General features: G+C 53.0%; 1 protein-coding gene across 1 annotated transcript in view; it reads right to left on the bottom strand.

The window, feature by feature from the left end:
• Positions 1-23,266, bottom strand: part of CADM1 (cell adhesion molecule 1) — a 245,321-nt gene that overhangs the window by 70,102 nt on the left and 151,953 nt on the right. The window contains exon 3 of the mRNA XM_077306582.1: positions 3-149. Within this exon, the coding sequence (XP_077162697.1) occupies positions 3-149 (147 nt within the window). The remainder of the gene's footprint in view (positions 1-2; positions 150-23,266) is intronic.

The following is a 23,266-nucleotide window of genomic DNA, read 5'->3' as shown; positions in this document are numbered from 1 at the left end:
ACGTCTGAAGTCTCTGAAATAAATCGTCTGTCTGTTAGGATTCAATAGCTGAATCACGGAATCATCGCTGTTTTTGACTCTGCAGCTGATGGTGGCCACGTCGCCCTCCACGACGGTCACGTCTTCTGTAAACAAGTTCTGGCCATCCCCTTCAGAGGAACGGAGAAAGAGACACACGAGTCAGTCTGCAGCAAGCGCCCGCATTACATCATTCAGGACCACGCAAGAGGGGAGTCTTCTATGCGCCCCGGAGTGCAGAACATCAATGAGTGCAACAACAACAACAACAAAAGGAGAGGAAAACAGAACCCTGCCTGAGGAAAGTCACCCAAAAGGTTGGAACAAAGAAGGAGGACATAAAACTGGAGCAACAACAAAATATAATTACTTTCTTTCCAGGTTTTGATTATCTTTCTCATGCAGCGTTGTGTCCCCCCTCCTTTTTTGGGTCATACTCAACTTTGTTTTGGGAGATACTGCATAAGACGGATACCTTATGAATCCCGGAAGAGCACCCGCGTAGGAAGCCTGGCAGTTCAGACCCAGGAAGGGCCCTGCACCCAGCGCTGCAGACCCCTTTTGGAAAGGACACGGGCACAGGTATGGACTTCCGTTTACTCCCTAGCTGGGCTGAGGAGCAAGAGAGCGCCTCCCAAAGAGACAGGTGAAAGCACCTGCTGCCCCGCCCTTATGCAAGGCCCAGCATGCCCCAGATATGAATTTCCCCAAGTATGTTTGTTGACTCTTAAACATGAACGTGTGGCCTGTCTCCATGAAAAGTGGACTCGAGATAGTTCCTGGGACACAGCTAAGCACAATTAAAACGAAAGGCATAATCATCCATGCCTAAACTATAAAATACCAAATCATGAAAATACACCACCTGGGACCACAAAACCATTCCCTCTACGGCCTCTACAGGCAGGTGAGAGCCGCTCGGCCCAAGTTCCTCTGCAGGAGCACCATCCTCCTGCACACTCTTCTGGATGATGCCCGGGGAGGCCAATCGCTCTTCCTTCTGCAGGTGGCTGGAGCTGTTATCAGGCTTCGAGGGCCCAAACAGCACCAGGAACCAGGAACCCAGAAACCAGCCAATCTGGCGGTCCCAGAAAAGCCAAGTTTCTGAGGCTAGGAAATGTCATGTTCCAGACTAGCTGAGGCCTCCGCCCCCCTCCATGGGCACTGCAGCCACCTAAGCTCAGCTGACCTGGGGAAAAGGCCAGAGGGTGCCCACAGCTCCTGTTCCCGCCGGCCTCTTCATCATCCACGTCTGACCTGTGACCCTTCATGTGTCCAGCTGCCACGACAGCCACCCCATGCAAAGCTGCCCACCACAGTCCCTCCAAACATCATGCTGAGCTGGGGGCTGTCACTGAATCAAAACCTAATTAAATTTGAAGATCTGCAACGGAATACACCCAGCACAACACTTCCAAAAGCCACTGGCGTCAACAGCTTTCTCCGCGGCTTCAGCTAGTCACCCCGTGCCCCCCCCCCAGAAATCAGTGACCGTGGCACGTTTCTTGCCAAAGGAGGCACATTCATTGACTTGGATCCAGAGCAGCATGAACTGAGATCCATGCAAGCAACAGAAGTCTTTCTGTCCCCTCCCCAAATGCAGGGTCAGGAAGGGAGCCCCACCCTGAAGATGAGTGGGGCATGGGGTGGGGGGATGCACCCAAAATCAGCAGGCACCAGGGTGAGCAGACAGGCCGTCCCTTGTTCAAGATGCTCCTTTTGTAACTTACAAACCAAGTTCCAGCAGGCGGAAGACCCCCAATGAAGAAGCCTTACTTGTAACAAGCCAAAGATCAGGCACGTGCAGTGCTGGCCTAGGGACACGCATGCATCTACACACGTGATCTACTTGGCCTGGGCAACCAGCGCACAACAGCAGTTCAGGTTTGAGAAGGGTAAGGCAGCGACGGCTCTGCCTTCACAAGAGCAACGTGGGGTGTTTTTGGGCAGAACAGTTCTGCTCAAACCCAGATGACAGGCACACAGCCCTGGAACGCAGCGCCCATCATGTTACAGCAAGGGGCACACACAAGCCTGCACACACACACAACCACACACTCCGAAGGCCAGAAGCAACACTTTCGCCGGAGACGACAACATAATTAGAGAAGCTGAGTGGAGGCGAAAAGGAAGCAAGGTGCCCTCCCCCCCACAAACCATTTTGCTAAAAATAGGAGACGCTGTTTCTGCAGACAAGGGCAGCTTTGTAAGCAGCTGAAAGGTAATTCCATCAGGCTACAAAAATCCCACAATTCCAAAGCAAGAGTGTATGTGTTGGGGGGAGGGGGGGGACAAATTCTTCCTCAATCCTAGAAGCTAAAAGAAGCATCCCCGAGCACAGGGACACATCCGGCAACACTCAAACCAGGAGTTTCATCACAAATTGCCAGAACTGCAGCAAAACGTCACCGAGGCAAAGGGAGAGAAGATTGGGGACAGAACTGAGAGCTCAACATTTTTAGGCTGTTTGGCACATGTGCCCCCCCCCCCAGCCCCACGCGTGAGGCCACTTGGTGACGTGGCTTCCACCACCTTTACTCCCTGGGCCCCTTCCCCACAGAGCTTCGGGCAAAGGAGGGTCTGCAGCTGACAGGCTTTTCCGTGCCGGCAACTGATCGGCCCAATTTAAAGGGGAGGGACTGTTTTTATTTATTTATTTATTTTATTTTTCTTAGATTTTATGCCGCCCTCCCCTGCGCTCAGCGCGGTTTACACGACATGTCGTGGGGACTACATAGAACATTGTAGGCTCCCTTTTGCTGTGACCTTTGATGAGTCATCCGCTCGACTGCTGTGGAGATCAAATGGGAGGGGGAGAGTCACGGCCCCTCTTAGCAAGAAGGCCCCATCCAGACGCTGTGCCAGGCCCACATGCCGACCGTTTTGCGTGGCAGCAGGCCTTCAAGAGTCTCCGCGTGCCCAGCGTCCTGTCAAGGGGGCACGGGAAGGAGCCGTGCTTTGTGGCTCCCGGAATCCCTCAGCACTTCTCCTCTGAGCATCGGCTGCTCCCCTGCATTTGTACAGCCCACTCCCCAGATGACGCCGGCTGCTCAGCTCTTACTGGGAGAGGGGAGAGCGCGACACAGGACGGGGCAGGCATGGGGAGGGGGAGCCAACCGGGCTGCTTCCTTCCTCCAGGTGCAGCCCAGACCTTCTCGCAGCCTGTGGCTTTGGGGTCCCTGCCCCAGATGGAGCCCGGTTAGTGAGGATCACCCGGCAAGCCACTGGCATCAAAACAAAGCACAATTCTCAGGGACAGGGAGCGGGAATTAACACCACCCAAGGCAGGCAGGCAGGCAGGCAGGCAGGCAGTGAGGAAGATAGCACAAAGCCCCGGTGTTTACAAAGGCATTTTGCCCGGAAGAACATCGTTCTCATCCTCCCGCAAGCCTGATCCGATGGCAGAGATTTTCTGCGCCTGCATTCTCTGGACTGCATTGAAATCAGCAGATGATGCTGTGAACATCCAAAGGCCCAGAACAAAAGGAAGTTTCCCATTCCGTTCCCCTCTGTGAGCCAGGGAACAGTGAACAGTCAGACGTCCCCCAATCACCCCTCCTGCCCCTCTGAACCAACTGAAGCCCGTGTGTCAGCAGCATTATCTAGGTTAAGCACCACAGGCGCCGGAGGGGGTGGGGGGAGGGAGGAGAAGACGGAGAAGCAGCCGACGGTCTGTGTGCAGCATGGCAGCAGCTGGTGCTTCTAACCTCTATGCAACATCTGTACGGGCTCCAAAGACACCAAGAAGAATTTTTTTACTTGAGATGATTTATGCAACCGGGATGGGGAATGGATTTGTGAGTTCACGGAGATGGTGGAATTGGTGCAGGATGGAAAGTAGTGGACAAAGATCATCGAATCATAGAGTTGGAAGGTTGGAAGGTACCTCCAGGGTCATCTAGTCCAACCCCCCGCAGAATGCAGGGAATGGCCAAGCATGGACACAATCCCACCCACTTACGATCTGCCTAAGTTCATAAAATCAGCATTTCTGTCAGATGGCTCTCTAGCCTCTGCTTAAAGACTTCCAAAGAAGGAGAACCCACCACCTCCCGAGGAAGCCTGATCCACTGAGAAACCGCTCTGACTGTCAGGAACTTTTACCGGATGTTTGGCTGAAAATTCTTTGAATTAATTTCAACCCACTGGTTCTGGTCCATCCCTCCGGGGCAAGAGACAACAACTCTGCTCCACCCTCTTCGTGACAGCCCTTAAAATACCTGAAGATGTCCATCCCATCACCTCTTGTCATATCACCTTTTGTGTCCCCAAGGCCAACTGCACCAAGGCCCGGCAGGCAGAGGGAACTGCCCAGGACGCCAATGAGTTCCTGCTGCTCAGGACAAAATGGGGAACCAAGCAGTAAGTCTTGCCGGCCTTTGCAGGAGCCGGGGACAAAGTGGGTAACGAGCATGGCATAAGCGGGTTGGGAAACTGCAGTTCAAGTCTCCACGCAGCCACAAAGCTCTCTGAGTGACCTTGGGCCAGTCTCACTTGCTCTGCCTCGCCCACCTCATCGGGCTGGTGTGAAAACAAAGCCACTCATGCACGACTGGTCTACCCCAGTGGGCACCCTCCTTTTCTCGGCCAGTGGAGCTCAGTGCTACAGGACTCAGAGCGCATGACTAGCAAGGGAAGGGCCTCAGGTCAGCAGCAGGGATGGCTTCACATGGCAGGGTCTGTGTGTTCAAGTTCAGGGAGTTCAGAGTTGCCAACTCTGGGTTGGGAATGACCTCGAGACTTTTGGGTGAAGTAGGTGGGGTTTGGGGTGGGAAGGGGCCTCAGCGGAGTATAATGGTGTGGAGCCCACCCTCTAAAGCAGCCCTTTTCTCCAGGGAACCTGATCTTTTTGGTCTGGAGATGAGCTATGATTCCAGGAGATCCTCAGGTCCCACCTGGAGGCTGGCATCCCTAAGAGAACATGGGGATGCAACAGACAGGACACAAAGGGTGGAAAGGGAATTTGGAGATGGTGGATGATGGTCAGGAAAGATTACTTGTTCCCTGCAGATGAAGATTTGGAGAAGGGATTATGGGAACAAACCATCTACTGCAAGCACAAGCCTGCAGGAAATATTTCCCCTATTTTTCCATAAACACAACTCTCACGACAAATTAACAAAGTCGTTAAGGTTTTATTTCCATCTCAGCAATTATCAGCATATTCTTTTGAACATTTACTTTAAGACAATCCTATCTTTCAATTCATTAAGCTCATTCTCCCATTTACCAAGTTTTATATCAAATCAAAATCCTATTTGAATTAATAAGAATTATGGGGAAAGTAATTTAGAAATAAATGATCTGAAGTTCAAACCACTGAAGCTTTTGATTATAAAACAGAGTTACCATTAAAACTATCCAGAATATTTCTTTAAGAGCCGGGCAAAAAGAGATTTCGATCACAACACACTCAATGTTGGCATGTGGGCAAAGAGTTTTCCAGGGTTTTGTTAACAGATTTCCCATAATGCAGCCACATGAACCCCTGGAGGGCAGAATGTCAGAATATCACACCCGTCCTCTTGTGTTAGAATTCCCAAGAGTTTCATGACAAAAACGGGAGGTTGGGGGGAGAACTGAATTACGTGAGGCAAAGTCAGGGGTAGTCAAACTGCGGCCCTCCAGATGTCCATGGACTACAATTCCCAGGAGCCCCTGCCAGCGAATGCTGGCAGGGGGCTCTTGGGAATTGTAGTCCATGGACGTCTGGAGGGCCGCAGTTTGACTACCCCTGCCTTAAGGTCTATTAGACCATCTTAAGAAAATGTTTAAATGGCAGTAGATAATATTGTCATTGGGGTTAAATCTCTACCTAAATGGACAATACTGCCATATAATGCAACAGGAACAAAAGCTACAAAGAGGGGCAGGAAACGTCTTTTCTGAGGCCTGAAGATCACATGTTGGGGGATTTGAACAGATACTGACCACCAGGCCAAAGAACTGGTCTTTGGCAATGGCTCCAAATCTGCAGCAAATGCTCAAGATTCCTGCTGAACAAGCCAAAAACAAAAGACCCAAACACAAAAGGGACTGCAAATTTCCTCACTTCCTTTGCCATCCCTGTGGTGTGATCACAGCCGAACCCCCTCTGCCTCCTGACATCCAGAGACTTCTCCTTTGGGTCCAATTTCTGTAAGTGGGTTAGTTCAGACAAAAATACATGCTAGCGGATCCTGTCCCTTGGCAGTGTGATGCTCCTAACAAATTGTCAAGCGTTTAGAACATGCTCCCCCAAAGGGATGCCAGCCTCCAGGTGGGATTTGGGGATCCCCTGGTTTTACAGCTCCTCTCCAGACTACAGAGACCAGTTCCCCTTGAGGAAAGGGCTGCTTTGGAAGCTTAACCCAATGGCATTGAACCCTTCTGAGCTTCCTTTCCTCCCCAGGCTCTACTCCCAAATCTTCAGGGGCTTTCCCAACGCAGACCTAATTTTATCTATAGCCACTGATTTTTCTGTACTGTTCACGTTCTGCTAAGTTTTATGTAAACCACCCTGAGCCTCAGGAGAAGGCGGTATATACATGTAAAATAAATAAACAATCCTGGCCTCAGAGGGATTCCCAATCTTTTAAAGCCTGCAGGCCCCAGAAGAGGTACTGACAAGCTCCACGTTGAGGACCCCTGGTCCAGAGGGACAAAAAACTCCTCTGGTCTGCAGATCGCCTACAAGATTAAATTTGCTGACCGACTCTCCCCCCCCCCTCAAATGTATATGCTCAGGGTGGTTTACAATACATGATTAAAACATCTTAAAATAATCAAGTTTGCATTTAAAAGAAAGGAAATTCTCGCCTTCTCGCTCCTAGGAGGGAGGGGGTGGTAAAGTGCTTAGAAAACTGAGTGGGTGTACACATGTTTGTGGTTTATGTCAGGAGGCCAACTTACTGGTAATATTTGTAGGCCTCAACCATAGGCCACTGGAAACAGCTTTGTTTCACAGGACCAAAACCTTAAACCTGATTCGGTCTTCAATCTCGAACCAGTGCCACTGGGAGAGCTGCTTGGTGACCTTGGCCACTACCCGATACTGCCACAATACTGGAATGCCCTTAAGATTTGTATTAGTCCAAACCTGCAAACTCTGACCGCATGCAGCCAACACATGTGCAAGCAGCAGAAGACTTGCTCGGTGAATTAGGGATCTCTAGAGAATCATGACAAACTTGTAAAAGAAGTAAATCAGGGAGGGGGAGGACTGAAATGTTTCTGATTGATATTCACGATGCACAGATTTTTCCTCAATTAAAGTTAATTACCCACAAATGGAACACATAATAATCTGTGTGCTACTGCTTCTTTCTTTTTTTATTAATAACATGCTATTGTGATGTCTAATGTTAAGTTAGCACCCTATCTCTCAAGCTTAGATATCCACTATATGGGCTTTCTGATTAGTTTTAAATTCCAAAAGCTTTTTAACTATGCAGTTTAAATATGTAAGCCACATAATAGAGCATAATCGCTCCTTTGGAATCATTAGAACACATAGTAAATACGATGCAGCCATGACAATAGTTTAAATACACCCTCCGATGATAGCTTTGTAACAAGTGGATACTTTGCATTCTATCTGCTAAATGGGCACTTACATATAGATCATAATAATATCTCCTTGACAACAATTAAGGGCTATTGTCTCAATTTATTGGCGCCGGAATTCTCTTGCTTGATTTGGTGCAGGAAACAAAGGCAACAAAATAATACAAAATGCAAGATGTTGAAATAAATGCTGGGACGAGGGGAAATTCAGAGCTGCTGAAGCGCCATTTGCCATTCTCTGTTCTTCCTCTTACGCACCCCCTGTTGTGTGGGCACATCCCACTGCAAGGCCCTCTGCAGGGTCCCGATTCTTTCCTTTGCCACCCGCTGGCAGGAGGAGTTTGCGGCACAGCTAATTGTCTTGGAACCTGGCATTCTGACGGACCCCATTCCCCATGCCTGCCTCTCCATGGCATAGACGGAATTCAGCTTCACCGACAGCCAAGATTGTTTTGCTTTACCCGTTTTAGTGTGTTTTTAAGCTCGCCTTTCTCACTGACTCTCGGTGGATTATAAAATATTATAAAATACAAGACACCATTCGATCAGATAGCAAAGACCTGCCAAGAAGCACTGCAGCACCAGGCACGGGATGCTCTTCCTGGCCCGGTGTTTTTGGGAGTGGCACCCCAATGTCCCATGGCAGGAAAGGCTTCAAGCTTAAAAGATCCATTTGTCTGTTTATTTTTGCCAGAACTCCTGCGCCTGCACCTAACCGGCAAGCATCGCACAGGAAAACAAGGACTTATTTGGCAGATGGCTCCCATATTTAAGTCTATTTTATGCCGTTTTACTGAGAGACGTTTCAATTTCAACATAAAAAAGGTATTTTTAGCGCCACGGAAAACGGCGAGGACACGTTTATATGTTTAATTACCCCATCAAATGCTGAATGGCAGAGCACTGAACACTTTGTACGTATTCCTTCTACGCGCCTTTGAGCCTCAGGAATCCCATTCCAATCGAATGCCATTCGCTTCCGAAAAACACAGCCCTGTGTGTCCTGAGGCACTGCTCGGTTAGGCGAGGCCGTCGACATTCCAGAAAGCACTAATCATTAAGTGAAATGAATTAATGTAAATCAACCTAATATAATAGAGTGGCTCCGTTTCTACAAACCCATCCCCTCCTCCTGCTGGGCCTATTGCGCCTGGGAGAGACGGCGAGCTGGACTCGTTTGAGAAACTGGGAAAGAGGGAGCCATTGCTTTAGGATGCTTTGGGTTGATCCTGCGTTGAGCAGGGGGTTGGACTAGATGGCCTGTATGGCCCCTTCCAACTCTATGATTCTATGAGCAGCCCCTTGCCCCACACCACGCGGAGAAGCCCGTACAGCCCCTGCACAGCTCCTGCTTGTCCCGACGCAGCTTCCGTTTCTCTGCAGCCGCAGCCAGATGGAGAGCTGAGACCGCCGACCCACTTTGGGGCTTGGGGGGGGGGGGGAGGGAGAAGCAGTTCAGCAAGCTACCGGCAGGGGGTGGCAAGGGGCTTGAGGGAGCACCTTACATTTCTTTGGCAAGATGCCATCCTAAAAACCAGATTAATTTTAGTTTGGGCCTGGCTCAGTTCTCCACACACACCCCCAAAACAAAGTGAGGCAAAACAATAAAAGCCGAATCTTAGCCAGTGGGGCAAATGGGCAAATTTAGACTCCGGCAGGGGCACCTTGAGGACCAACAAAGTTTCCTTCCAGCTATGAGCTTTCGTGGGCACGCCCACTTCCTCAGAGACAATGCAGTGGGGCCAATGTGGGTTTGAAGGGGAGGGGAACTTCATGAATCCTTCAGCAGCATCATAGAAGAAATGAAGTCACATCCCTGAGTCTCCCTGAAACACCTCACCCATCGACAAGGGGAAAGGACGAGGAAAACTGCTCTTAAACTGAATTCCAGCTCAAAACGGCTCCCCTCGGTCAGCTTGCAACAGAAGCCACCTGACCCGCTGCTTCCTCCAAGGAAAAGGGGGTCTTCTCTGTGGGACGGCCCCAGGCCTGGGATGGCCGGCCCAGATGCACGATGCCCTCCAGAGGACATCCAAATAGGCCTCCATGAAATCAAACAGTCGTGCTGTCCTCTCCCCAGGACCATGCTGACCCCAAGGCTTATTTTGGAAGCAGGAGGACAACAGGTCAGGACACACAAGCAAGAGGCAGCTAATGGGGGGGGCACTTTTCACAGCCAGGGCGTTTCTCACACGGGGGAGGCTTGTGTCCCCTCCGCAGGGTTTGCACACAGCAGGTTTCCCCAACCCCCCCCCCTCCTAGTTTGTTGGTTTCAAAGTGGGGCCTGAAGAACATAATCTCAGCATAGCAACATATGTGACCGGTTCTCTGAATTATTTAATTTTAATAATTAATTCATTTGAACCCCACCTCTCTGCCCAAGGGGGACTCAAAGCATTTCACATTGTTCTCTATTTTATGCTCACAACAACCCTGCGAGGTAAGCTAGGCTGAAAGAGTGTACTTGACTCAAGGCCATCCAGTGGACTTCCACAGCATGAGTGGCAATTCGAACCTCTTTCCCCCAGATACTGATTGGACACTCTCAACCACTGCAGGACACTGGCCACCAAAGTGCCACCGTTGACATAAAGAAAAGTGGTCTCGGGGAGGGAGGGAGGGAGGGAACGTGGTACACATATTGGTATAATGGTACATCATCATTCTGTCACCAATTAAAAAAAAAAGACAAAAGTCAGTGTTAGGAAGAATAGATGGTTGTCACAGGGAAAAGGCTGCCAGGTAGGGCCTGTCAAACCCGAAAAGTCCTACCCCCCCCCGGCAGCCATCCAGGCTTAGCTGCAGCCTTTCCGAGAACTGTGGCCCAAAGCAGGTTTGGAAAAGGTTGCAGAAAACCTGTGGAAGCGCCAGCGGGTGCGTGGAAGCACCGTGAGGCCACGGGGAAGCAACGAAAAGCCCACCCATGACGGGCAGTATGCCCACCCACGCCTGCTCAGCTGTTCGGGGTGGCCCCCGTCCCCACTTGAGACCAGGCAGGAGAAATCCCCCGGCTGGGATCCGCATCTCCCCCCCCCCCCCAACTCCTCAGCTCCTCTCCCTCTGCCAGGAACCCGCTCAAGTCAAGAGCGTCGTTTTCGTGGCCCCCAGACGGGGCGGCTCTGACGGACCTCAAGAGAAAAGCGAAGGGAAGGGAAGGGAAGGGTGGCTTCGCCTGCAGACCCAGGCCAGGCCCGCTCTACTCCCGAGCGGGTGGGAGCACTTTGCAAAGACTTCCGCGTGTCGCGCTACGCTAGGCCGCCCTCCAGCTGGATGGGAAATTGTGAGACTATTTTTTTTAAAAAGCTGCCCAATTAAAAAAGAGAGGGAAGATGATGGAACTTTTGAGAAGAATGGACAATGCATGCTAATTGTGCTGACAATGTTCGGCGTTTCCGTTCAATGGAGTTAATTTAGTGACATCTGTTCGCGGCCACGACAATAAGAGGGACTATTTAAGACGAAGCTGTCAGCAAGAAACCGTTTCACACCGCCTGGTTCTGAGGCGCCTCTTCCGGACCCACGGCCCAGGGGACGGGAACAAAGCCACCGGCCACGCTGCAGGCTTCACACGCGCACAACGCAGAAGCACTGCGCAAAACCAGAGCCAAACTCCAGGCTCGGTGGCACAATTAAGCCAGCGCCTCCCCCTCGGTACCTGCCTCTTTTTGACAGAAGGGACAATTTGGGTCAGCTGCTGGAGTGAAACTCAGAAGGAAGAGCCATGTGAGAAACGGGGGCGAGCGGAGGAAGGAGGAGCAAAATCTCTGGAATGAAAAATCTCTGAAACTTTGTCAGCCTGCAGGAGCCCTTAGAAGTCTAACATGGCAGGAGGGGATCAGTCACAAAATGGCCGCTACAAAATGGCTGCCGCAGGAGGTGGAGTCAAGTCACAAAATGGCTGCCACCACCACAGTCAATCAATTCTCCAGTGGCCAATCAGAAGCCTTGCCAGGCAAAAGCCCCATTTGGCCTCACCCACTTTCTGCAGGCACCAGGAAAGGTGCTGGCGGGCATCACGGCACCCACAGGCACGCCCTTGAGCACAGAAGCCTAATCCCCAAAGGCCGTGAAGGAGTGCTACTCTGACTCATCCCTATGCTTTCCGGAGTCTGCGCTCTATGGCAGGTATATTTCTCACCTGTCAGCTGGACCCGGAAGACAGCATGGCATTACATCCCAGTCACTGCAGTGTTGCCATTATCTTCCTGCAGAAGGCAAATGGCTGAGAATTTGGCTCCTCTAAACCTCCTGACGTGGATCCTCGACCGTGTATTAAAAGGTCCTTTTGTGACTCAGGGCACTTGGCCATGGCGCTCTTCACTTATCTAAGTATAACCGTCTCCCTCCCCTCTTGAGGTGTCGAGCTGCGATTCTGAAAAGGTCAGAAAAGATAAGCCACAACCCTCTTCTGGAGGACGACCTCGCCCTGCATCCCTCTCCCGGCCTGCTTCCAAATCAACTTATTCTCTGTTTATCAGAAAACAGGCACATTTTTTCAATTAAAAACTTTCTCAGACCGCATGTTGAAGCCAAATATGTTTAAGTAATTAATTTATACAAATCACACCCCACTCCTTAGCAACAAGCCCTGTTCCAGCAGTCAGAATGAAGCATTTCCCAGGAGCCGGGATCAATTTTGTTTTCTGAAGCTGGGACCACCTGCAACTTCTTTAGCTCTCAAATATCTTTCCCCAGGATATTTGCATGATGATTGGGGGAATAAGCTCAGCCAGTAAAGAGAAGTTACCCACAAAGCAAAGCCAGCCGAACCCAGGAGGGTCCCCAGAAGCCTCGCTTCAGAGGGCGGCCATGTTGATTTGCAGTAGAACAGCTGGATTAAGAGACCCACAGGATTTGGGGGACATCAGCCTTCGAGAGTCAAAACTCCCTTTGTCAGAGCTTTGACTTTCAAACAGGTATACCCCCCAAAATCTTCTAGGTCTCTTAAGTTGTTATTGGCCTCGACCTCCAGCTGTTCTCCTGCAAGCCAACATGGCTGCTCTCTAAGACAGTGTCTAAGGGGCTACTGGGCTTGAAAGCTTATTCCCAGAGTATCTTGATGGCCCCTGGCACAACTGGGCCCCAGAGTGGTTGTCAGCCGACAATCCCTCGCAGCACGATATTCCTGAGCCACATTCCACAAAAGCCATCCCTTCGGGCTCTGAACCGGGCCCCTCAGGGTGATCTCCGGCAGCGAAAGCTGAATCCAAGGGCAGGCTGAATCCAGAGGGTGCAGGCGAACCTGGCCGGCCAGACTCTGCTAACAGGGCTGGAGACAGGGGCTCCTCATCTGCAGAACAGGCTAAAAGCTTTGTGCTGCTCACGGATCAAGCCCTGCGGCTTGAAAAGCAGGGGTCTCAAGTTGGTACCAGCGGCCATCAGCTGAATCTGATTGGTCAGCTTCTTAGGACCAGGTGATCCGCCTCCGCTGGCCCACACTTTTGTAACCTCGCAGTTGGACTACTGTAATAAGCTTGACACTGGGCTGTCCTCGAAGACCACCCAGAAACTCCTGCACCAACTATGGCCACTGAAGGTAGCCCCTCCTGCGCCAACCACAGGTCATGCCTCCCCTGACCATCGTCTCTCTCACTCTGCAACGGGATCCACAGAACATTCCAGCTGTGTCCGGGTGGGAATATCAAGGACTCCAGGGAGCCTGGTGCAGCCGCTGCCTCCTGGCCACCCCCTCCCTTGGGGAAGCTGCAGGATTCCAGCCGCCAAGGTGCGCCATGCTGCTTCAAGGGCATTCGTTGGGGCTGCCAGCCTGCCTGAGATTTGGCTGCAAGAGGAGTCTCTTTGCATCTCTCCTGCCAATGGGAGATGCTGAGAGGCTTCCAAATGGAAGCTCAGATCCGACATGACGAGCAGGACGGATCTGTGTTGGAACACTTCCGCGAGGCTCTTAGAGAGGGTGTCACCATCTATAGATGTTACTGGAGAAATGGAGGGGGGAGGAGAGGGGAGGAAAGATACTCGGTAAAGGCTTCCTGCACTGTTTGCAGAGGGGGGAGCACACAGGAGTGCGCCGAGGGGGGTGGAAGAGAATGCCCATCGCTCACCAGACATTGCAAAGAGATGGTAATCATCATGCCGAATAATGCTGCAAGGTGCAAATTACTCGGATTTCTCATGAAGAAGCCAAGTGGGTCTGGATTATGATGTGAAGGGGCAATTTCTTACCTGAAAATTAGGTTTCCTTGGCTCAGATCTGCATGTCTGACTTGATGCCTGACTCATTCCAGCAGCTGCCATTCAGCTAACGAGGGAACTGCTAATAGGAAGGCCAGGCGGTCTCACGTTTGTTTGTTTTTCCCCCCTCCTCAGAGCCAACCAGCTGCATCTCTCTGAGGGCCAAGAGCAGGCACCAGAGTTGGGGAGTGGGGGGCCAGAGAGCTTCCATAGGCCCAAGGCAACAGTCAAGCAGTGGGAGGCCAGGGGGCTGATACAGATGTACCCCCCACACCCTAAATTCTGTCCAAAGGAAGATCGGCTAACCTCTCCTGGCCCTAGCTGGGTGCTCATTTGGGTCCCTGTGGGTTCAAATTTCTCTGTGATGTGCACAGATCAGCCAATTCATTTTTTTGCATACGGAGGCATGTGGAGATCTGGGTGGCCCTGGCTAGTGTGGACTTGTAAGCCAAGCAGGGTGAGCCTGGGTTGGTATTTGGATGGGAGACCCCCAAGGATCACCAGGACTGTGATGCAAAGGCAGGCCCTGGCCAACCACCACCTCTTGCCTTGAAAGCCCTACGGGGCTACCACTGTGACTTGACAGCCTGGACCCGGGTGCCCAGGCTAGCCCTTGGGTGGGAGACCTCTAAGGACAAGCCATCTCTGCTGCCTGGCCTTGATGGCACTTTCCACCCACTCCACCCATCCACCCATCCATCCATCCAGGTGATCATCTGGCAGCCAGGCAAGGGATGCTCAAAGGTGGTTTGCCATTGCCTTCCTCCATGTCATGCCCCCTGGTGTTCCTCGGAGGAACTACCACCCAGATCCTTGGAGTCTCCCATCCAACTGCTAGCCAGGTTGGCCCTGCTTAGCTTCCAAGATCTGATGGGCTTGGCCTTCTCTGGACTATCCAGGTCAGGGTCCCCCCCCCCTTAAGGCAGCCTACAAAGTGATCTGTAGCCGCTTAGAATCACAGAGTTGGAAGGGACCTCCAGAGTCATCTAGTCTCACAACTACCTGCCCACCCACAGTGACCCCAATTTCATGCCCCAGTGACCCCCGCCCACCAAATTCTCCAGAATTCAGCCTCGTCAACTGACGTGTGAAGTCCATCCCAAGGTCATGTGTCCGTCTGGAATCCTCTGGCGCCTGGTTCCTAAGCTGCTAGTCCTGGGTCCTAACTGCTGACGCCCTTCCTGGCCACCTACTTCACAAGGCGTCTGTGGTGGGGAGAGGAGGAGAAGCCGCTCTGAGGCTCCGCTGGCTACTGAAAAGCAGGCTATGCAACCCTACTCTTCTCCTGCTCCATCCGTGGGAAGAGCCCCCATGCACACAGGGGCAGCGCCCAGAATTCTGGATTGTGGCATGACGCTCACAGCATTTCCAGCTGGGCCAAGAGCTTCTTCCACCACCACTGAGCCTCACAATGCTGTGCTCCAGAGGTGTGCAAACACTGGTCAAGGAAGGAAGAAGAGAACCGGGCAATCAAGCAACACAGGGCAAGAAAGCTCAGCTGACGTGAGGCTGTGGGTCAGCACACCTTGGCTGGACTGGGCAGGCTCTGCAGCTGCAGGAAGCCTGACCAACGCCCACTAAAGCAGACTCGATCATAACGGGGGGGGGGAGGGAGGGAGCACTGTGCAAGGAGGCACCCCCCCCACGACTCTCCCGACTTCACTACTGAAGGCGACCCAGAAAGCAGATATAGCAAAGTTCACCCTGTGCCAACATTTGTACTTTCCACTTAATGGGTACTACTCATCCCTAACTCCCCCACAAAGATCTAATTTTAAAGGAAATTAATGTGACAAAAGGGCCCTTATTTCCCTGTCAGTTGCTTTGCTTGCGAACGGAGCTCAAGTCTGATCCCTGCCAGCTAAAAGCAAGTTCACGTTAAAAGCCCCGCTTCCCCTTAATTGTGAGTTTCCTACACACCCTACTTTAAGCCGGGCCAACGACACGCGGCGGCCGATTCTGGTTACGGAGACGGCTGGAGGGGAAAACTAGTGCCCTGGAGCTGCCTGAGTGTGGGCGGGCAGGCGGCAGGAAGACAGGAGGGGACTGGCTCAGCCAAGGGCCTCCGTCGGCAAGCCCAGAGCCCGGCCCCGTTAAGGACGGGGCACTTTGGAGCCGTGACCTCGCAGGGCTGTCGTACGTTGGAAGCAACTGGCTGGCACTTAACACACACGTGGAGGCTGCTACCGGCCTGGGAGGACAGCCAGGCAAACCCCATTCTCACATGACACCTGTGACACTTTGGAGAGGCTAATTCCACCCCACCCCCCAAAAAACTGCAGCGTGCCACCTCGCAGGTGTACCTCCCCTGGATAGGTTTGCCAGGAGGCAAGGTGAAGGGGGAGATCTTGGCTTTTGCGACATGGGGGCAGGGCTGGGGCATCAGGCACAGGAGCGTGCCCGGGAGCAGCGGGGTCTGCTTCGTCAAAAGAGGGGTGCAGGACTGGGCGTGCCTGCCCCAATTCTGATGGCTCACGCCTATTCATCCATTACTTTATTTAGTAACAATCTCAGGGTTAGAAGAGATCGCCAGGGCCATCGAGCCCATCGGGACTCTGACACTTCTTTTGCTGATGTAGCCTTCAATCACATTAACCAATTTTATTGCTGCATCCCACTACTGGCTTATATTCTGTTTAGGGTTCATTAGTGACCCCAAATCTTTTTCACAGGTGGTACTACTCAGTCAGGTTTCAGCCATCTGTGGATGCCTAAACCTTCAGATCAGGGCCACACTGACACTCAGAGTTTCCTGCAAACTTGGGGGGAAGTTGTAATATTTACAGAAGAAGTTTATTCAAGGTCCCTCCAAAAGAAAACAGTGTTGAGTGCATTTACTGCAAATCTGGAGAGCTGGCAGTGGCAGGTGCAGGGATCTGTTCCATCCTTGATGCTTGCCTGGGCCTAATTCTCCACCCTAGCCAAGTCAAGCTGCATCTTAGTTCTGTCCTCCAGAGACCCCAAACTGCTGAGTGTCGTCAGCAGACTGAATGAGCACGCCTTGCATGGCCTCCTCCCCATCCCTGGCCGTCTTCCTCCTCCCCAGCCTGCTTTACTCTGCATAAGCCTGGCCCAGGACATCAGCATTAATCCACCTACCCTTTTCCCACCACAATTGTCCATTACCAATATCAAGCCGTATCAAGTTCAGATTTATGATGCGTCAGCCGTGTTGTGATTAGGTGCCATCCCTGTCTTTCTGTGCCTCTGATATTGATAGATAATACTCTGTGGCGATGCATCGTCTGCCCTTTCAAAGGTTACAGCCAGTAGATGTTCCAAATCAATATGGATCTTATCTGTCACAAACCACCAGAAAAACACAGCAAACAAGATTCACAAGGCAGCCAGGCAGGCAGGCAGGCAGGCAGGCAGGCCAAGCGGGAGCAGTTTGGCGGAGGGAGGAAAACAGGCGTCTGAGCAACGTGGCAGTTGCGCTGGGAACATGCTGCACTGCCTAGCCACATTTTAGCCTCCAGCTGGAAGAGAAGTGGCACATTTTATACGAGCTGACAAACTTGTGTCCTTTGCCGGCATTAAAAGCATAAGTGGTCTGAATTTTAACCTTCTAGTCATAACTGCTGCATTATTTCCAAGGTTAGAACAGGTCCTGCAGACGGGTGAATGAGCGTTAAGAGGAAGCAGGAGAGAGATCTCCCATTTCAGAACTCATTTCTCCTTTCATTTTGCACGCGTGGTGCAGGAGGAAAGGGCAGGAGGGGAAGACGATATTCCTGCCCCCAGCTCTGCATCACTCTCCCTTCTGCTGCTGGGAAAGACTTCCCTTAAAAAACGGCACGGAGCTAAGCTGCCTCCTTGCAGGGAGGAAAAGCAGTGGTGGCAGGGATTGCCTGTGGGGTGCAGCTTTGAGCCATGGGTCAGACCCCCATCCCTTGCCCAGGAAGGACCTGCCAAAGAACACAAATACACACACACACCACACACCCAGGAGAAGCAAAACTCAAGCTGCTGGGGGGGGGGAGGAGGAAGGGCTCAGGGCTCAGGGGCAAAGGATCTGCTTGACACGCAGAAGCCCTGAAGTCTCCAATTGGAGGATCCGGTAGCTGATGCGAAAGGCCCTGGAGAGCGGCTGCCAGTCTGAGCAGGCAACATGACTGTGAGGGGACCATGGCATTGAGGTGTCTCCTCTTCCGGAGGGGGCCACACTCCCCCTCAAGAAGCAGGGCCCTGCTAGACCTGGGCAGCCTGTTCCAGAAGCAGGAGGCGGCAGGTTCCTCTCCCCAGCCGAGGCCTCTCCTGGGCAAAAGAGGTCTTGCCATTGCCCAAGAGTCTAGCAACGTTCTGTATTAGATTACCCCAATGTATTTTATGTGGAGCAGCCCTTGAAGAGTGTCCGGAAGCTCCAGCTGGTACAGGAAGATGCAGCAGAAGTGGGCCACGCAGGGGTGGGGGACATAAGCCCATTCTAGCACCCCCTCCGTTGCCTCCCCATCCCCTGCTGGGTGCAATTCAGAGAGCTGGCACTGGCCTTTAAACCTCTGTGCCGCTCAGGACCTGCATGCCGTTAAGTGCTGCCTGCTCCCGCAGGGGCCTCCCCGTGCATGGCGGCCGCCCTCCAGGGGCCCTTCTTCGGGGTCCCTCCCCACGCGAGGCTCAACGGGGGCACCTGAGAAAGGGCCTGCTCACTTGTGGCACCAAAGGATGCCGATTCCCTCTTTCCCATCAGACGTGGCCTTCTGCCGGCAGGGCCAGATGCCTCCGTTTTGTGTGGGGCTCTTTCCCTGGCCCTCTTTTGTTCTAACTGTAAATTCCACTTCTAAAGGCTCGTTTGAATGGTTTGGAATGCTTGCTGTCTACGCAGGGCAGGAGGGCAGCATAAGAAACCAAGTTTTAAAATCAGCAAATAGGCTTGACCAGGCTGAAGCACATTGCTAGCCAAACACGGCCCCAGCAGAGCTGGCTCCAGGCCACGGAAGAGCCTGGCACACGGAAGAGCTAGCAGAGGGAGGACGGCAGCGATTCCCTTTCGCAGGAGGCCTGCCACAACATGCCCACACAGCGCATCAGCCGAAGGATGCTCCCAGGCACGGAGGCCGAGGGAGGGGGCCGCTCCTTTTCAAGGATGCCCGGGGGGGGGGGCAGGCCCCGATCCCCACACCGCAGAGATTCCATCCAACACAGAAGGTTGCCCCCCCCTCCCAACCCTCGGACTGTCTCCCTGGGACCATTATGGGCCTCCTTGTGGGTAAGGCCCTCTATGCGGAGCACAGAAATCCTCGTGGGATGGCCAGACCCGTGCTCCTGGCTTTCCGCAAACTCCAGAAAAAAACGAATTATTCCAGAGGGGCAGCAGCGTTACAAAAGGCCTATCAAATGTTATTTGGATATATTATTTGGGACTGCAGTGTGTAGAGCCAGGCTGGTGTTGGGGTTAAGAGCGGCAGTCCCTAATCTGAGGAACCGCGGTTGGATTCCCCACTCCGCCTCCTCCACATGCAGCCAGCTGGGTGACCTTGGGCCAGCCCCAGTTCTCTCAGAGCTCTCTGTTTCACCTCTCTCACAGGGCTCCTGTTGTGGGGAGAGGAAGGGCAGGCAATTGTACACTGCTTTGAGACTCCTTTGGGTAGAGGAAAGGGGGGTATAAAACCCAACTTTTCCCCTCTTCTACCCACTTGCTGTGGGTTGGATCCTACTGTGTCGTTTTGGCAATATTTAATGTGTCATATTAGTTTACTTTACTGTGTCCTATTAATATTCATGCTTCACTCCAGTTCTGTGTCTGCAGATGTCTGGCTGATCTGTTTTCACTGGGCTCGCTCTGCGTGATCTGGCTTGAGTCCTGGGGAGAAGCAGAACGGGAGCCTCAGGAAGAACCTCTGCGGCGGCACCACCAGCAGCAGCCTCATCTACCCCTGTCTGCCCGACGAAGGCCGCCCTGAGCAGCCCACCACCAAAGCAGAAGGCCTCTGCGGGGGCAGGAGCCTGGAGAAGAGGCCAGAGCAGGAAGCCGGCTGGAACGGGCTCAGCCCCCCCCCCCCCGCGGAGGGGCACCCAGCTGACGGGCAGGCCTCTCTCCTGCCTCCGCCCTAAGGCAGCTCGGTCCTTCACAACCTGGCTCAGGCCCTAAGCCGGGAGTCCTCAAGCACGGGGAGCGGCAGAGGCCCACGGGCACGCCCAGCCCCGGCCGCCAGTCCCAGCTTGGCTTTGCCGGCCACCAGCGGCTGTTTTGCGCAAGGCTCCCGCAGGTGAAGGGTGGTGGGAGCTCTTCCATTTGTGCAGACAGACAATAAGCGCATGCAGCGTGTTTACATTATTAGAACAAATTGGCTTAATAGCACATCCCAGGCACTGTATTCATTTCCATATTTGTCACAGCAAGAAAATGCTGCCGCAGACGTGCTGGATGGATGGGGGGGGGGAGTGGAAAGTGAGCTCCCCGGCGGGGGGGGGGGGGCTTGCAGGTCTAATGTGCCTTTTCCTCCCACGCACTTGCAGGGAATGCCTCTGAACAAGAAGGCGCCTCCCCCCCACCCCCCATGCTGCCCTCATGGCTGCCACACGCGGGCCCAAGAGAGATGAGCCTTCCAGAGTCAGCGCTCCCTCGGTCGGATCCCTCTCGAGCGCCTCTTGGGCTCCCAAAAACTCGTGCCCTGAAAGCATTCCCAGAGGGGGTAGCCGGGGGGGGGGGTCTGCAGGAGTCCAGGAACACCTGAGAGCCCAGCAGGACTTCGGGGCAGGCGCGTTCAAGAGTCCCTGCTCCCCGGGCCTTACCCCTGCCCTGGCTCCAGAAACCCCCCAGATCTTGTTTACAAATCCTCTGCCCAATGGGCTCAAATGACGGGAAAGGAGGTGGCTCTACATAAATATTAGGCTGGTGTGGGCAGCTCATAGCTGAAATAGGCTACCTTGTGGGGGGGGGGAACCTCAGGGGAGGGTGGCATATGAATGAATGAATGAATGAATGAATGAATGAATGAATGAATGAATGAATGAGCACCTGTCAGGAGAGGATGTTTTCTAAGTCTCCCAGAAGTAGGGGCTGGACTGGATGGCCTCCAGGGTCTCTTCCCGCCCTGTGTGGCTTGGATTCTGGTCTCGGGGGGGGGGGGGCTACAGGAGCCGGATGGTCCCGTTCCACTGAAGACCAACACAGCTGCCCCTGACATTGTGCCACTCTGTGTCTCTAGAAGGTGGGGAGCTGCCTCACTGCCCCCTCCCTTCCCCTATAGAGATATTGGGGGGGGGGTATGACATAACCATCGCTGGAGCGTTGACATTGCTTAGTCTGCCCGCTGCCACGGAGGAGAAAGGCGCCTATTTTTTAGTCTCTTTGAACTGAAATGCTTGCGACTGATACCAACTGTGCCTCTGCTTCCAACCTGCACCCACAGAATATCTTTCCAAAAATCACACAGCTGCCTTAAAAAGGAAGAAATCCAAGGCAGCTGTCCCCATTCCTCGGGAAGGAGCCAACCAAGAGACCCAAGTGGTGTCTGGGCCACTCGGGCAAAACCAACGGCAGGCCCAGACAGGGACGGGCCAAGAGCGTGTCCTGCAGGCAGCACCATCTGCCCAGGGGCCGGCCGGTCACCTGTGGGCTTGTTCATCCTCTCAGCTCTCTGGCCTGGCCTAGCAGCAGTATCAGGGCACTGACTCTCCGGGCCCCCCGAGCAGCTTCCTGCAGCACTTCTCCAGCAGGTGAGGCCTCTCTCTCTCTCTCTCTCCTCGGTCACGGTCTGGAATCAAACCCATTTACACTCCAGGCTGTTAAAAAACTAATTTGCGCATTCACAAATACAAGACGCTTCCGGAACGCTTCTTTGTCATTCATAACTTTGACAGATATTACTGACGGTACATTTTCTTGAAGCTTTGCCATCTTTCACAGCCCAAATATCTTCATTAAAAAAGAAAAAAGAAAGAAGACAATACAAGATGGAACACTGATAAAACATGAAATCGCTGCCTGTAATAAACAAAAAATGGGTGATCCATCCTTAACCGTCTGTGGAAGATGTTTACAGAAAGTATTCCTTTCCCCTCCCCATTTGCGAAGTACTATGGCTCCACATGATAACTTGAAGAAAGGAGCTGTTGTGTGTGTGTGTGAAGAGCATTACATGGGCCCTCCTCCTCCTCCAGCATCCGGCTCCTGTGTCTGCAGAGGTCCCATTCTGCCATCGTCCCAAGAGACGGGCGGACAATTGGCCATGCTCACTTCCCTCAGGACACCGAAGGGTCCCCCAGCAGCCCTGAGTCTTTGCATGGCAAGAGGAAGCATGCTCCGAAAGCACTCTGCATTGCCCAACAAGAAGGCATACAAATGGGGGATTTTACTTCCAGCAGCTGCACACACCCCCTTACAATCACACAAGCAGACGATAGGATGGCTTTGCTAGGGTGCAAGAGAGCCTCACTGGGAGCTCTCCTGCATGACGGTGCAAAGGCTGGAGCCACTGCCCTGGACCAATTTTAATTTCTAATGAGCTGCACATGAAGTGCGCACAACAGGACCTCTTGCTCTAGATGAACGGAAAGGCATTAGCATGCTGCTGGCACCTCTGGGCGAGGCCAGCCAAGTTCCCCGGGATGCAGATGGAGCCTCCTGCCCAAACTAGGCATCCCGCCTCCCTGGGCACGCAGCCTCCGGGTGGCCCAGCCCCCGCTCACCACGAGGAGCAGGTAGGGCGAATAAAGCCAGCAAGCCCAACTGGGATTTTATTAGGAGCACCGATAGGACGTCCTTTGGGTGCCAAAGACAATCTCGGAAATGACCATCCCTCTTTTCATCGGCCTGCTTTTTGAACAGAGCAGACAGAGGCCCTCAGAAGGCCCGCGTTTGGGGGGAGGAACGGTGGTCCCGAAGAGGCTGTCCTCTACCCTCTCTTCCGCAGTTAGCCAAGCAGCCCCTGCTGTGCGTGGGGAGGCCGGCCTTCCAGGGTCCTGACAGCAGCCGAACGCAACACCAGGGAGGAGGGTGCCAGATGTGAAATTATTAACTGTAAGGCTGCAGAGGCAGGCGGTGAGCCAGGCCGGATCAGATAAGCCAGAACGGTTCGGGAGCCGTAATGCCAACCACCAGGCGCCCAGTTCTCTGCCAGCGCAGGGATGCGGTTCAACAGCAGCTCTGCAGTCCCCTCCGGAGGAAAGCGATGGCAGCCCCCCTCTGCCCCCCTCTGCCCGCCCGCCCTCCCAGCAGGGATAAAACAGGTACCTACAAACAAGCAACAAAAGGCTCCCCCTCGCCCTGATGCCGTATCAGGCAGGGCAATGATGAACAGCAGCCTAAAGGCCAACACATTTATAAGTTTTAAGCGTTGGTTGCGACACAAACTGTCCTGATTTATCCCCCTGATAAAGGCTACAGAAAGCTACTTTGCCATATTTATTATTTTACAGAGGACGGGAAAATGTTGATTTAGTCCTCCATCTGCCACTGCTGGAGTTATAAATGTTGGGGAGAGATCAATGCTGGCGCCTTTACATATTAATCTGTTCCCTGCACATTGCACGACTCCCTTTCCCTGGCTCCACTTCCAGGGCCCCGAGC

The sequence above is a fragment of the Paroedura picta genome, chromosome 12 (assembly GCF_049243985.1).
Source record: "Paroedura picta isolate Pp20150507F chromosome 12, Ppicta_v3.0, whole genome shotgun sequence".
In the NCBI taxonomy this organism is placed as follows: domain Eukaryota; kingdom Metazoa; phylum Chordata; class Lepidosauria; order Squamata; family Gekkonidae; genus Paroedura; species Paroedura picta.
This window is presented reverse-complemented; position numbering and strand designations above follow the sequence as displayed.